This window comes from Musca domestica, unplaced genomic scaffold (assembly GCF_030504385.1).
Source record: "Musca domestica strain aabys unplaced genomic scaffold, Musca_domestica.polishedcontigs.V.1.1 2, whole genome shotgun sequence".
NCBI lineage: Eukaryota > Metazoa > Arthropoda > Insecta > Diptera > Muscidae > Musca > Musca domestica.
In genome coordinates, this window is record NW_026712249.1 from 20,398,080 (window position 1) to 20,414,647 (window position 16,568).

Below are 16,568 nucleotides of genomic sequence, written 5' to 3' on the forward strand. Positions count from 1 at the left end.
ATAAGGGACCGTGTATAAAAATAAGGACTAAAAAAATGTACTAAAACTACCAAGTATATTACTTTTACAGCCAGAATTCTTAAAATTTATATTTTTTTCTATTTGCAAAATGTTAAAACTTATAAAAATATGTGAAAATTAAAAAATGTACCAATATGTACTTTTTTGGAAATTTTTACTAAAACGGTACAAGAAAACACAGGAAACTGTGTTTTTGAATTTAGATATTATTCCTTTACATACATAATCTTAAAATTCCTCATTTAGATCAGTTTTGGAGCATAATTTACCGTTTTTGGGAATCTGTGCTAAAAAGTACCAAATCTGATAGTGTAGGGTGTTTGGGAATTTCTGCATCAAAAAGTACCAAAAATTCTTACAAAATGTAGTCTTAACGCCAATGAATTAGTCGAATTTTATTCGTCTTAGTTCCATGACTTTAATACATTTTTATACCCTCCACCATGGAAAGGAGGGTATATCAACTTTGTCATTCCGTTTGTAAAATTCCTAAATATTAATCGTAGATCCCTAAAGTATATATATTCATAATCAGCTAAAAGTTCTAAGTCGATTTAACGATGTCCGTCTCTCTGTCCGCCTGTCTGTCTGTTGAAATCACGATACAGCCCACATTATTTGACGTAGAGCGTCAAAATTTTAGCAACACAATTTGTATTATGTCTAGGATGGTCGGTATTGAAAATGAGATATATCGGTCCACGTTTTGGTATAGTCTCCATATAATGGTACCTTCCGATATTCGGTATTTTGATGATGTTCGCCACATTTTTTCACGGATTTGTCTTACAGTTGGTACTTGTAGGTCATAATGAGTTCCAGCTCGTGTGGCAAAACATTGTATGTGTAGATCCACGCTTTGGTATAGCCCCCATATAACGGTACCTCCCGATGTTCGGTATTTTGATGATTTTTGCCAAATTATTTCTCGAATTTTTTTAAAAATTGATGTTTGTGGGTTCTATGGGTTCTAGCTCGTGTGGCAAAACATTATATATGTAGGTCTACGTTTTGGTATAGTCCCCACATAACGGTACATCCCGATATTCGGTATTTTGATGATGTTCGCCACATTTTTTCACGGATTTATCTAAAAGCTGGTATTTGTAGGTCATAATGAGTTCTAGCTTATGTGGCAAAACATTGTATGTGTAGGTCCACGCTTTGGTATAGCCCCCATATAGCGGTACCTCCCGGTTTTCGATATTTTGAAATTGGGTTTTGATTTGGTTTTTACCTCATTTTTCCACAAATTTATTTAAAATTGGTATTTGTAGGTCATAATGGGTTCTAAGGTGGAGGGTATTTAAAGTTCGGCCCGGCCGAATTAATGTTTTTTTACTTGTTTTTTTTTATCACAAATTTTGTTGTAAAAAATATGCTTATGTTTATTTTTATTTATTTATTGTTTTTATTAATATTTTAATATTTATCTAAACTTTGTTATGTTATATCAATATTATTTATATTATTGTTATGATGATTATTATTCATATAACTTTCTTATGAAATTTTGACAATAAAACGACTTACTTCTTGTTCCAAGACCATTTCTATTATTGAATTTGGAAAATCTGGTTGTTTCTGTGTAACAAATCCAATTGGAAACAAAAAATAAAATTTGAATTAATACTATTTTGAAAATTTATTTCGGCAAAAAATCCCCCACTGTGCACAAATGTTGGGAAAGAAACGTCATGTGCAACATGTTTGCTAGCCTAAGAACTATGGTCAAAAATAACTCTAAACTATTTGCTAAAATGCATGGGGTAGGTGATAGAGTTAAGGGGAAAAGGAGTTTTGGGGGAGGAGGGTAAGAAGAAATATGGGGTTATATTATCTGAAAAATATACTTCAAATTTAAATATTATTTTTTTGATTTTTTTTTGTATTTTGGGTATTAGTATGTTGTTTGTTTGGATTCAAATGAAAATTGTTCCTCAAGGATATATACAAAAAAATTAAAAATAATTATAAGTTTTAATAACTAAATTAAAAATAATTTACAAAAATTAAAATTATTTTTGAAATGAAATCAATTAACGCACATTAACACATATCTGTTCAAATGGCCTTTGGCCACGTTTGGTTAGTTGGTTGGTTGGTTTGGTTGCACTTACCTTATAATGCTTAAATTCGGGTAATGTTTCTAGACAAAATATAACAATTGATAGCAATATAACAAATACACTAATTATGGCTACAACTCTGGCGGCTTGTGAACTTTCTGGATACTCAAAAAGTAACCAAACTTTTCTTTGATTTTCATTATCCGGCAATGGTCTTTCCTCTTCCTTAATAAAGCCTTCATCCTCTCTAAAGGTGATTGAAGAAGAAGAAATGGGAAATAGAGAAAAAAACGGTAACATAGAAATAGAAATTATACAATAATAATAAAAGAGAAGTAACACAAATATTTCAAAAAAACAATATTCATTTACATTTTATATAAATAAATAAATAACTACAACAAAGAATATTTTTTTTTTTCAGTTTTTTTTTTAATTTAATTTTTATTTTTTTTTTGCTATTTTGGCCAATTCCACTAGGTTATAATCAAATCATATCGACACAAATCCAGGAAAGGAAGAAAAATTCAAAGACGATACGGCAGCCTTATTCATATTTAAACACAATCACCAATTGTATCAAACTTTGAATTTTTTCAAAATTGAAAAATAAAAATAAAAAAATTTAAACAAAAAAAATAAAAAATCAAGGTATAGGGAAACGAAAAAGTCTTAGAATATGAAGAGCACACGACTGTTCGATTTTGTTTTGAGTTTATTTCTGTTTTAACGTTCTTCACATGTACAGGAAGGAGTGTCTTGGGCTGTTGAGTCATATCCTTGCTTGTGTGAAGTGTTGTTAGTAATCGGCGTTTAAATCAGGGATATATGGTCGATGTCGAAATGAAGTCGATTTAGTTAAGACTTTTATATATTTTTTAATTTTTTACAAAATTCCATAAAAAATCCATCCCTAGAGAGCCTTAAAAATTCTTTAAAAAATCCACGCCTATTAACCAGTAGGAGGTCTTTAAAAATCCTTTAAAAAATACACACCCATTGACCACTAGGAGGTCTTTAAAAATTCTTTAAAAAATCCAAGCCTATTAACCAGTAGGAGATCTTTAAAAAGTCTTTAAAAAATCCACGCCTATTAACCATGGGAGGTCTTCAAAAACTCTTTAAAACATCCACGCCTATTAACCAGTAGGAGGTCTTTAAAAATCCTTTATAAAATACACACCCATTGACCAGTAAAAGGTCTTTTAAAATCCTTTATATTATACACACCCATTGATCAGTAGGAGGTCTTTAAAAATTCTTTAAAAAATCCACGCCTATTAACCAGTAGGAGGTCTTTAAAAATCCTTTATATTATACACACCCATTGATCAGTAGGAGGTCTTTAAAAATTCTTTAAAAAATCCACGCCTATTAACCAGTAGGAAGTCTTTAAAAATTCTTTAAAAAATCCACGCCTAGGGACCAGTAGGAGGTCTTTAAAAATTCTTTAAAAAATCCACGCCTATTAACCAGTAGGAGGTCTTTAAAAATCCTTTATATTATACACACCCATTGATCAGTAGGAGGTCTTTAAAAATTCTTTAAAAAATCCACGCCTATTAACCAGTAGGAAGTCTTTAAAAATTCTTTAAAAAATCCACGCCTAGGGACCAGTAGGAGGTCTTTAAAAATTCTTTAAAAAATCCACGCCTATTAACCAGTAGGAGGTCTTTAAAAATTCTTTAAAAAATCCACGCCTATTAACCAGTAGGAGGTCTTTAAAAATTCTTTAAAAATTCCACGCCTATTAACCAGTAGGAGGTCTTTAAAAATTCTTTAAAAAATCCACGCCTAAGGAGCAGTAGGAGGTCTTTAAAAATCCTTTATAAAATACACACCCATTGTAGCAGTAGAAGGTCCTTAAAAATTCATTAAAAAATCCACTCCTAAGGAGCAGTAGGAGGTCCTTAAAAATTCTTTAAAAAATCCACGCCTAAGGAGCAGGAGGTCTTTAAAAATTCTTTAAAAAATCCACGCCTAAGGAGCAGTAGGAGGTCTTTAAAAATCCTTTATAAAATACACACCCATTGACCAGTACGAGGTCCTTAAAAAATCTTCAAAAAATTCACGCCTATTAACCAGTAGGAGGTCTTTAAAAATTCTTTAAAAAATCCACTCCTATTAACCAGTAGGAGGTCTTTAAAAATTCTTTATAAAATACACATCCATTGACCAGTGGGAGGTCTTTAAATTTTTTTTAAAAAATCCACTCCTATTAACCAATAGGCGGCTTTTAAAAATCCTTTATAAAATACACACCGATTGACCAGTAGGAGGTCTTTAAAAATTCTTTAAAAAATCCACGTCTTTAAAAATTCTTTAAAAAATCCAGGCCTAAGGAGCAGTAGGAGGTCCTTAAAAAGTCATTATAAAATCCACGCATAAGGAGCAGTAGGAGGTCCTTAAAAATGCAGTAAAAAATCTACGCCTAAGGGCCTGTAGGAGGTTCTTAAAAATTCATTAAAAAATCCACGACTGAGGACCAGTAGAGGATGTTTAAAAATTATTTAAAAAATCCACGCCTATGGACCAGTAGAGGATATTTAAAAATCCTTTAGAAAATACATACCCATTGACCAGTAGGATGTCTTTAAAAATCCTTTAAAAAATCCACGCCTATTGACCAGTAGGAGGTCCTTAAAAATTCATTAAAAAAAATCACGCCTATGGACCAGTAGAGGATATTTAAAAATCCTTTATAAAATACACACCCATTAACCAGTAGGATGTCTTTAAAAATCCTTTAAAAAATCCACGCCTATTGACCTGTAGGAGGTCCTTAAAAATTCATTAGAAAAATCCAAGCCTAGGGACCAGTAGAGGATGTTTAAAAATTCTTAAAAAAATCCACGCCTAGGGACCAGTAGAGGATGTTTAAAAATTCTTAAAAAAATCCAGGTCTATTAACCAGTAGGAGGTCTTTAAAAATCCTTAATAAAATACACACCCATTGACCAGTAGAGGATGTTAAAAAATTCTTTAAAAAATCTACGCCTAAGGACCAGTAGAGGATGTTAAAAAATTCTTTAAAAAATCCACGCCTATTGACCAGTTGGTCTTTAAAAACCCTTTATAAAATACAAGCCCATTGACCAGTAGGAGGCCTTTAAAAATTCTTTAGAAAAAAACACGCCTATTAGCCAGTAGGAGGTCCTTAAAAATTCTTTAAAAAATCCACGCCTATTGACCAGTTGGTCTTTAAAAAACATTTATAAAATACAAGCCCATTGACCAGTAGGAGGTCTTTAAAAATTCATTAAAAAATACACGCCTATTGACCAGTAGTAGGTCTTTAAAAATTCATTAAAAAATCCACGCCTTAGGACCAGTAGTAGGTCTTTAAAAATTCATTAAAAAATCCACGCCTATTGACCAGTAGGAGGTCCTTAAAAATTCATTAAAAAATCCACGCCTAAGGACCAGTAGTAGGTCTTTAAAAATTCATTAAAAAATCCACGCCTAAGGACCAGTAGGAGGTCTTTAAAAATTCATTAAAAAATCCACGCCAAAGGACCAGTAGGAGGTCTTTAAAAATTCATTAAAAAATCCACGCCTAAACACCAGTAGAGGATGTTTAAAAATTCTTTAAAAAATCCAGGCCTAAGGGCCAGTAGAGGATGTTTAAAAATTCATTAAAAATTCCACGCCTAAGGACCAGCAGGAGTTCCTTAAAAAATCATTTAAAAATCTACGCCTAAGGACAAATAGGAGGTCCATAATTTTTTTTAAAAAAATCCGCGCCTAAGGACCAATATGGGGTCCTTAAAAATTCTTTAAAAGATCCACGCCTAAGAACAAGTAGAGGATGTTTAAAAATTTCTTAAAAAGTCCACGTCTAAGGATTTTTCAAAGAAATTAAAAATTCTTTGAAAAATCCACTCCTAAGGACCAGTAGGGGGTCCTTAAAATTCATTGAAAAATCCACGCCACCCTTCGAGGGTCTTTAATTTTTCTTTTTGAAAAAATCCAAATTAATTGTTTTATCTTTGGAATATTGAACCGAAATGGTTTCGATTTTTCACAACTCAATTTAACGACACTCGACCCATATATCCCCGGTGTATTGAAGTTATTTTGTATTTTCTTGTGACATTTACATGTGTATATCATGTTGTCTATTGGTTTTGGTTTCTATGTTTCACATGTTGTGGTGGTACTTTGCAAATGTTCATTCTTATTGTGATCAAAAAACATGCTCTCAAAATTTGTATGCGATTCTTGAGAATTTTGTTTTTTGTGTCACAACAAGAATGCAGAGATCGTCGCTTGAGTTGAGTCAAGTGATTTATTTATTTTTTTTTTTTTTTTTCAAATTTTCTTTTACTGAACAGAGAACGAACACAGCAAAAACACATCACATTTCATTTATCTAAAAAGCTCATGCAATGCTTTACTAGCATTCTTGCTTTGGTTGCCTTTTCTTGCTACAAAATGCTTGTGGGCGTAACATGCCGGACGCACAGAGGCCAAGCGCTCTATCACACACACACACGCGTACAACAACAAGTCAAGAGAAAATGTTTTCACTTTTTGCCAAAAGTGAAAAACATTTCCCAGTTCATGTGTTGTACGGTTGGATGTATGGATGGCTGCCAAGTGGGGTAGGTTGCGCCCACCGGTGGGGTGTATGTTGGTGTGTGTGTCTTCATTCATTATCGTATTTCAAAAACGAACGTGTTGGTTTGTGGGTGGTTTATTTCTTCTATTTTTTGTTTGTTTTTTTTTGTGAATTTATCTAAATTCAATTCATTGCTTTTTCGTTCAACTTGATACCACGGGCCGGCCCCTTTGTCGTATGAACAAAATTTTAAGCTGGTGGTCAAGTGAATTAATGTCTAAACAACAATGCTTGCTGGGTGTGTGTGTGTGTGTGTGTGTATACGAGTATGTATGTGTTTTTTGTATGTGTCAGGTGTGGTTGTGTGTATTTTCTAATGTTTGTATTGGCATATTTATGTAGTTTCATTGGGTCAGATTATGGTTTATTTTTTATGTGGCATTTTTTTTTTAATTTTTATATTTTGTTTTATTACTGTAAACAAACAATAAATCAATTTTTTAATTTGTTCAAATTTACTTTCTTGTAGAATACGAGGAGAGAGCGTTAAGTTTGGTCAACAAAAAAAAAACCTATTCGAAAATTGCTGAGGGAATCGTTCTTCAATAACTAATTATAAATGTGGGAAGATGGAGAATATATCTTATTTTAAGATGGAACAAGTAAAAAAGTATCGGTCGGTTTTGCCGACAGATGTATACCCTCAGCCAATGATTATTATTTTAAAATATTTTGACTTCTGTTATGAATTTTCAAACATTTGACCATCTATGGAGTGGGTTTGGAAAGAAGGGGTCAATATTGTCCATTTCATATCGGACCTAAATAAATATAAATATATAATAATATTAATTATATATATATATATATATATATATATATATATATATATATATATATATATATATATATATATATATATATAAATATAAATATAAATATATATATAAATATAAATATATATATATATATATATATATATATATATATATATATATATATATATATAAGAAATCGAACATTTAATCCAATTCATGGTAAATCACAAATTCCATATTCATCTCAGGATTCTGGATAAGAGACATACATTTAGATATAGCAAGCTGTAAAGAATCGCAGAGTTTTTTTGCAATTTATGACTGATAAAAGTACTAAAAATGTTGTACCTTTGTGGGTGAGGTACCAGAACGGGTTTGCAGATGTCTATCATCTTAACAACAGATCTTGTATTAGCAAAAATGTTGTATGTGTGAAATTTAAAGAGACGTGGACGCTTATTTCGCTTTCTTTGAGCGTTATGTTTTTCAAAAATTTGAACCCTATGTGGGGCAGGTAGCAAAAGAAATGGTCCGATCTCTACCATCTTTATAACAGATCTTGTGTTGATGCAAGTGAGATGTACGGAATGTATGGAATGGAATCAGATGTTGATTTTTATGAACTTCATGCATATTTAAAATTTTTAGCGTTTGTGGGAGAGATACCAGAAGGAGTGGAACGATATACTCCATCTTAATACCAGATTTTGGGTTCATACATATAGTAGGATATGTGAAATTTGATAACAATTTCATCACCAATATTATCAATTTTGATTATTGCTTCCCTTTCTGTGCTGATTTTTTTTCAAATTTCGACCATTTGTTGGGGAGGTACCAGAAGGAGTGGACCGATTTTGCCCACCTTAACACCAGACCTTGGGTTAATATAAATATTGGGATGTGTGAAATTTGAAGAAAATTGGACTCTTACATCACGATTTATGAGAGTTGTAATTATTTAAAATTTTGACCATTTGTGGAGGATGTACTTGATGGAGTGGACCAATATTGTCGATTTTCACACCTGACATAGCACTGACGCAAATATTAGGATATGCAAAGTTGAAGCAAAATCGGAGTATCCTTTCTCTTTCTGTGCAAAAAATAAATATATATTTTTTTCAAATTTCGACCTTTTGTGGGGGAGGTATCACAAAGAGTGGACCGATGTTGTCCATCTCCTAACTGGATCTAAATTTGACAAAAATATTACGATGTACCCAGTTTGGACAAAATCGGACACTCCCTTCGCGAGTTATCGTGCGCACCAGCCAGACAGACGGACGGACGGACGGGCGGACATCGCTAGATCGACTACAAATATTCTAAAACAGATCTGGTCCAAAGAGCCCTACGATCTAAGACCGTTATTTTGACTAGACTGAGGGTATACAAATAAATATATAGGAACCATGACCCCTGAAGAGGACACTGGAAACCGGGACCTTCCGAAATGATTACTATTAATTTCATATTTAAACTTTTATGTGGCAAATTTATTTTTTTTCAAGTCCGAATGGTTCGAAAAGTAAAGAAGCGACTTGATCGAAACTCGCGTCGCAGTGGTCGAACAATGGCTCGTGAGCTGAACATATCGCAATATTCCATTCGGCAAATATTGAAAAATTAGCTCGGAGTAAAGCCAATGAAATTCCAAAAAGTTCAAGAACTTACACAGCAACAGAAAGAAAATAGACTCAAAAGAGCTAAAGAGTTGCTTTGCTTGGCCGAAAGTGGTGAACTGCCGAATTTGGTTTTCTCCAATGAGAAAACATTCGTTGTCGTTGTCCTGCAGTTTGTAAACAAACAAAATAATCGTCTTTACTTGCCAAAGAGGTCAGCAGAAAATGTGAACCTTCGATTGGCCACCGGAACTCAAGCGCCTGCCATGGTGATGGTGTGGGCCGCCATAACAGCCAATGGCATTAGAATAAATACCGAAAATATTCTGGAGTATTAAAGCCTTGGGCACGCAAAAATTTTGGCCACAGACCTTGGACATTCCAACAGGACTCAGCACCGACGAACTCAGCAGGTGCCACCCAAGAAAGGTTACAAAATGAGGGTTCACTCTTTATTTCCAGCGCACGATGGCCACCAAAATCTCCGGATACCAATCCGTTGAACTACTGTGTCTGGAGTATTTTGGAAAGCAAGGTTGGCACTAAAAAGTACCTCAAGCAAGCGCTTCGCCGGAAATGGACCAAAATACCGCATTCGGGCAGCATGTGACGGTTTCATTGACCGTTTGAAGGCCATAATTCGTGCCAAAGGTGACCAATTCGAGGAAATCTTGAAATTTTGATGCTAATTCCGACATTTTTTGCTTTCATTCAATAAAATTTTAAAAAAGTAAAATTTATGGAGATTTATTTTGTTGCAGTTTTTTTTATCTGACCCTGTGTAGGATCCTGATATGACCTTCTGTCGCAAGGTTTTTTTTGGGACAAATTATAAATATTATTATTTTTTTTTGTATAGTTTAGTTAATTTTTATTTATTTTTTATAAATTCCTTTATGAAAAAAAAACACCCACACTTAACGCACCCTCTCTTCTCGCACTCGCATTTTTAGTATTTGAATATTTGTTTTAAAATGTATTTTGGTTTTGAAACGAATAAACAACAATTGCATAAAAACCATAAAACAAACTACGACAGTTTTATAAATTATAAATTCAAATTCATTACTAAACATGGAAAGCAAATTTGCAATAAATTTTAATTTCTCTCTAAATAACCACAACAGAAAAATGAATTGGTTAAAACAACATAAAATAAAATATTGCAATTGTGTGGATATTTCATACAAAAAAATAAATAATTATCATTATCATTAATTTATATCAATCAATTAATCATTCCAATACACAAACAAAATCAAGGAATTTTTTAAACAATAAAAAAACTCTGTTTGCCAATTACAAGAAAATAAACTTAAAAATAATGCAGTTTTGATTTCAAAATTTGGCACAAAGAATAAATTTAGGCTTTTTTTTTCGTTACAAAAAAAAAAATAAAATTTTGAGATTTTCAATATTTTTTTTTTTTTAATTTTTGACAAAGTCTGTAGTTATGTATAAAACTCAACGATTAACGTACATTTAACGCAGTTAGGTGGTAAATTAAATCTTACCTGAATTTATTAATTGCTTGATCACCTAATTCATAAAATTTTATTTCTTCACTAAATACGTCTAAAGGGACATTGACCGGTCTCCGTAGTCGGCCACCTAGAAATTTCATATTTTCATATTTTTTTTTTTGATTGGTTGGCAGGCAGCAGTCAGACAGGCAGGCAGGAGAATCGTAAGGAGGATGCACAACAGGATAACATAAATTACGTTTTGGGAGGGGACAATTGGTAACACACGAAAATAAAAATAAAAAAACCATTTAAATTAAATATAAATAAATTATAAACAAAATAAAAAAAATAATCAAATGATAAATAAAATAAATACATATTTCATATAAATATATTATTTGTTGTTATCGTTGTAGTAGTAGTAGAGGTTGTTGTTGAGTTTTTGATTTTTGGTTAAATATTATTATTGGTAATATAATATAAAAGAAGAGGAGAAAAAATATATTTCAAGATTAGTTAGTATATGGTATAATTATATATTATTATAATAAAAAAAATTAAATTATTTTTTAGTGTCACCAAGTTAGAGATCCTGGCCTGGTGAGCAATGCTGTAAAAGATTTAGAAGAGTAATGGCAACTTTTCGAACTTACCACTTTGATAATAGTATAAAATAGCATCGAAGCTCGGTCGACTACGGTCAAAAAAATATTCGTTTCTCAGCGGGTCAAAGTACCGTAATCTCCGAGCTGGATCCCCCAGTAACGTATCGGGGAACTGATTTAACGTTCGTAATTGTGTTTCAAACCTTAACCCGCTTACCTGAAATGGGAGGAGAAAAAAGAAAATAATGAAACAATAACAAGTAAAAAAGCAGTGAGTTCGGCCGGACCGAACTTCGAATATCCTCCACCACTTCGAACGAATTAGAAAATTTTCAAAAAAAAAAAAAAAAAAAAAAAAAATACATGGAAAATTCTGTTAAAATCTTTAAAATACCTAATATTGGAAGGTGCTGATATGGGGGTATATGCAATATTGTGGACCTATATAGACAGATCTGGGGCTAAAGTACTCACAAGGAACACCTTGTGTGGATTTCAGACCATTCCATTAGAAAATGTGGCTAAAATCATCAAAATCCCGAATATCGGTGGGGGGAGGGGGGATATCGTGGACCTATATAGATAATTCTCTTCCAAGGGATAAAGTACCCACAATTCCGTTGAAAAATGTGGCTAAAATCATCAAAATACAGAATACGGGGGTGTATCGTTATATGGGGGATATACGATATCGAGGACCTATATAGACAATTCTCTTTCAGGGGGTGAAATACTCACAAGGAACTCTTTGTGTGGATTTTTAGACCACTCCATTAAAAAATGTGGCTAAAATCATCAAAATACCGAATATCGGGGGGTACCGTTGTATAAGGGCTATACGATATCGTCGACCTATATAGAAAATTCTCTTCCGAGGTATAAAGTACCCACAAGGAACTCCTTGTGTGGATTTTCAGACAATTCCATTGAAAAATGTGGGTAAAATCATCAAAATACCGAATATCGGGGGGTACCGTTATATGGGGGCTATACGATATTGTGGACCATCTTTGAACTTGACCTGCCTGCAGACAAAAGACATGTGTGCAAAATTTTAGCTTCTTATCTTAATTCGTTTAGACTGTTGCGTGATTACAACAAACGGACAGACAGACAGACAGACGTCTTAGAATTTTACGCTGATCAAGAATATATATACTTTTACAAACGGAATGACGAACTTAATATACCCTCCATACCATGTATGGCGGAGGGTATAAAAACAGTAATATAAGGTCCTAGATTAATTGCTGCTGGATATTTGGTGGGCTGTGGGCTCGAATATTGTGTGTCATGCATGCATCAATAAAGAGAAGACAGATGATTGGCAAAACATGCCATTGAAAGTGGTAGCAAGTACGAATTCCAAAAAATAAATTTCGATTTTCGAATTCCGTCGAAAAATGTGATATAAATCATCAGAATCCCAATTATGGTTAGTTGCGTGGTATGTGGACCTGTATTCTGGACATGGATTTTTTTTTATCAGAGAAGACAGAGATTATCTTCAATACCAACTCTGAAATAATTCCCTCTAAGATTGCCTCTAAATTTACCAAAGTACTAAATATGGGGAGGTACCATTATATGTTGGCTATACAAATACATGGACCTGCATAGACAATTTTCTGTTAGAGGTACCCATTACGAAATTAAAATAATTACGGTTAAAAGGTGGCTAACATCATCAAAATACCCATTAGTTGGAAGCGCCGTTGTATGAGGTCTATACGAAGACGAGGGTTTGTATAGGCATATTTCTGCCCGAATGTTGCTCTGCGGTATTTTGGCCCATTCCCGGCGAAGCGCTTGATTTAGGTGACACCATCACCTTGGCCGGCGCATGAGATCTGGTCGCCAACCGAATGTGCACATTTTCAGCTGACCTCTTTGGCAAGTAAAGACCATCATTTTGTTTGTTTACAAACTGCTGGACAAGGAATATTTTCTCATCGGAGAAAACCAAATTCGGCAACTTACTAATTTTGGCCAAGCGAGGCAACTCTTTAGCTCTTTTGAGTCTATTTTCTTTCTGTTGCAGTGAAAGTTCTTGCATGGTACGAGACACAAAAGATTAATTCACATTTGAATGCTGGACTGCTCTAACGCAGACAGAACTTGTGGTTTTCCAGCCAAAATATAAAGAAATCACACTATCACTCTTGAATTCCACAACGAATACCTTTTTTTCTGGAAAATTCTCACCAAAATGCTTTTGTGCGCTTGTAAACAATATAATGAGCTGTCATTGGAATAATTTTAACAGCTGCCGGACGAGTGGCTTAGAAATGACAGCAGTCTGAAGTTGGTTGCAGTTTTTTTCATCTCACCCTGTATTTAAAACGATTCGAAAATTATTCGGGTTATTGAAAACGCTTCAGCAGTTAAATCAAAATTATAGGTTCATGTCCACAGTCCCATATCTCTATATCCAGAATAGATGAACATATTGTTTGGAATGTTTGCCATAATTTGTCATATACTTTGTATATGCTATAGTGAACCCTTACTTGATTTTTTTGGGGTTATATAAAAAATTCGAGTTCAAAAACTCGATAATCTAGATATAACTTCCGAATCATATGACTAACTTTTCACTATTTTCCTTAGATTTTCTATAATATCTGTATTGTCCATATCGGTTCAGTAGCTCCAGGTCATAAGTCCCCAAGTAAAAATTAATTTCCCGACACCATAATACAAAAAAAAAAAAACTTACCTCTAGAAAAAATTCAGAAAAATCTGATTTTTTACTACACTGGAGGTCATTATATACAGGTCGTAATTATCGTCCGATTCTCACGAAATTTTGCTTGGGGGTAGGGTTAGGGAGAGAATTGAAGGCTATTGTTTTTGAAGGTGTATATTTAGGGGTTAAAATGAATCAAAAAATTAAACATTTTCTGATCTCACAGTCGCCGGTCCAGTTAGCACGACAGAGGGCGTAAATATAGGTCAAAAACCAAAGAAAAAATTTTTGAAGGACTGTTTTGCATGATTTCAAAGACGAAAAAGACCAAAATTGGGTTGAACGTAAGGGGGGTTTTCCAATATATTATAGTGCTGTGAACTATCACATCAACGGCCCCGCAAGATTATAGCCCTCGCTTGATTGTTTTGTGCATTTTTCGTCAAAATTCGGTTCCAACAATTAAATTCTGGCAAACTTTACCACATTTTTTTAAATATATATTTTATATTTAATTGCTTTAGACTCATTTCCAGGAGTGGTTCCCCTCCTGCCTTTCTTAAATATGCTAATTTCCATTTCAAAAAACTCCTACTTAAAGTCCTGGTCTTAAAATCTTGAGATAAAATATAGTTATTATTCCCATCCCAATAATAAGATATTTTAAGAAATTGCATTCGGTTTCTTTTTCCTTAATTTTTGAAAAATTACACTAACCCATTAATATTTTTTTCCCAAGAAATAATATTAATTTTCATCAACACCCGCCCAACTGCCATTAATGAACATTAATGCTTATTTTTAGCATTCTTAATGTTCTATTTATGCTAGGAACCCATCTTCCATCTGCGTGTGGATAGAGCATCTTTCCATATTAAATTTCAAGAAAATTGGTTAATTTCCTGTTTCCGCAGCTGCTTGTGTTTTCAGTTGGGGTAAATATATATTTTTATTAATAGGACAATGAACTTTAAATATTAACGCTAGATTAACTTCAATGACTATTTATAATTTAAGCAAAGAAAAAAGGGAAATTTTTGATAAGAAGGGGTGGAGGGGAAACTGAGGAGGGAAGGAAACGTTTTTTTTTTACTGTAGTAAACAAAATTAAAAAAAAAAAAAAATAACCAGAAGAAAAAAATTAAGAGAAATATGTATATAAACAGAGATCTCAATATCGAAAATATTTCATGAAAATGTGTGGGTAGCTTGTAGCACTTCTTAAAAAGCAGGAGGAAAAAAGAAAAAAGTTGTAAAAAGAAAAACAACAGTTCTATTATTCTGGATCTCGTGTATCAACAAAAAAAAGTTTCATAAAAATATTAGGGTGGCTTAAAACACTTTCTAACCAAATTAAAAAGTATCAGTTGGTTTTGCCTACAGATGTATACCCTCAGCCTTTGTCAGTTTATTAAAATATGTTCTCACTTACATTATGATTATGACAAATATTGACCCTTTTTGGAGGATATACCTGAGGAGTGGTCCAATATTATCCACTTCTCATCTGAATGAACTCTGACACGAAGAGTTCCACTTCATCTAATACTGATACGAATATTGCGATGTGCAGAATTTAAAGAAAGTCAGGGTATTACTAATTTCATGGGAATAATTGTAAATTCGTAAATTTAACCGTTGTCGGGAAGCCGTTCAACTCCATTTCCGCGTCAATCGCTCATTTTTTTGCAAGTTATTAGAGATATAAGCATTTAAAATTGTTCCCTTTGTGGGGGAGGAGCAAGAAGGGGTAGGCCTATATCTTTTATCTTCATGCCAGATCTTAAATTTATAAAAATATTGCAATGTGAGGCATTTGAAGAGAATCGAATGCTTATTTCGCATTTTAGGAGCCATTTGCTTATTCAAAATTTGGAACAATTGTAGGGGGAGGTACCAAAAGGAGTGGCCCGATATATTCTATATCCACAGCATATTTTGTGTTAGTAAAAATATTGGGATGTGCGAAATTTGAATAGTATCGAACGCTTATTTTGCATGATCGTTTTATGAGCGTTTTGGTTATTCAAAGTTTTGACCAGTTGTGGGGGAGGTACCAGAAGGAAGGGTCCGATCTCTACCATCCTTATAACAGATCTTTTGTTGATAGAAATACTAAGATGTGCCAAGTGTTAATAAAAACGGAAGTTAATTTCTCGTTTTATGAGCTTCATGGATATTCAAAACTTTGACCCTTTGTGGGGGAAGTACCAGAAGAAATGATGCGATCTCTACCATCCATATAACACATATTGTGTTGATAAAAATATTGAGATGTACCAAGTCTGAAATGTTAATCGGATGTTAATTTCGTTTTTTTTTTTTTGGGTTTCATAGATATTCAAAATTTCGATCTTTTCTAGGGGACATACCGGAAGGAGTGGATCGATATGTCCCATTTTCACAGCATATCTTGTGTTAGTAGAAATAATGGGATGTGTGAAATATAAAGAGAACCTGATGCTTAATTCCTGTTTTATGAGCTTAATGACTATTCAAAATTTCGACCTTTTGTGAGGGAGGTACTAGAAGGAGTGGACCGGTATATTCCATCTTAGCACAAGATCTCGAGTTTATAAAAATATTGGGATCGGTGAAATTTTCAGACAACCGGACTCTCACATCACATTTTATAAGAGTTATAATTATTCAAAATTTTGACCCTTTGTTGGGGAGATACTTGGTGGAGTCGACCGATATTATCCATTTTCGCA

At 33.2% G+C, this 16,568-nt stretch overlaps 1 protein-coding gene across 5 annotated transcripts in view; it reads right to left on the reverse strand.

Annotated features, from left to right (window-relative positions):
• The window catches only part of LOC101892946 (potassium voltage-gated channel protein Shaker), a 619,449-nt gene that overhangs the window by 87,516 nt on the left and 515,365 nt on the right, over positions 1-16,568 (reverse strand). For all 5 annotated transcript variants that reach the window (XM_059121942.1, XM_059121941.1, XM_059121940.1 and 2 more), the window contains exons 3-5: positions 11,214-11,382; positions 10,609-10,705; positions 2,142-2,337 (exon numbers count right to left, since the gene is read on the reverse strand). In XM_059121942.1, coding sequence (XP_058977925.1) covers positions 2,142-2,337; positions 10,609-10,705; positions 11,214-11,382 — 462 coding nt within the window. The remainder of the gene's footprint in view (positions 1-2,141; positions 2,338-10,608; positions 10,706-11,213; positions 11,383-16,568) is intronic.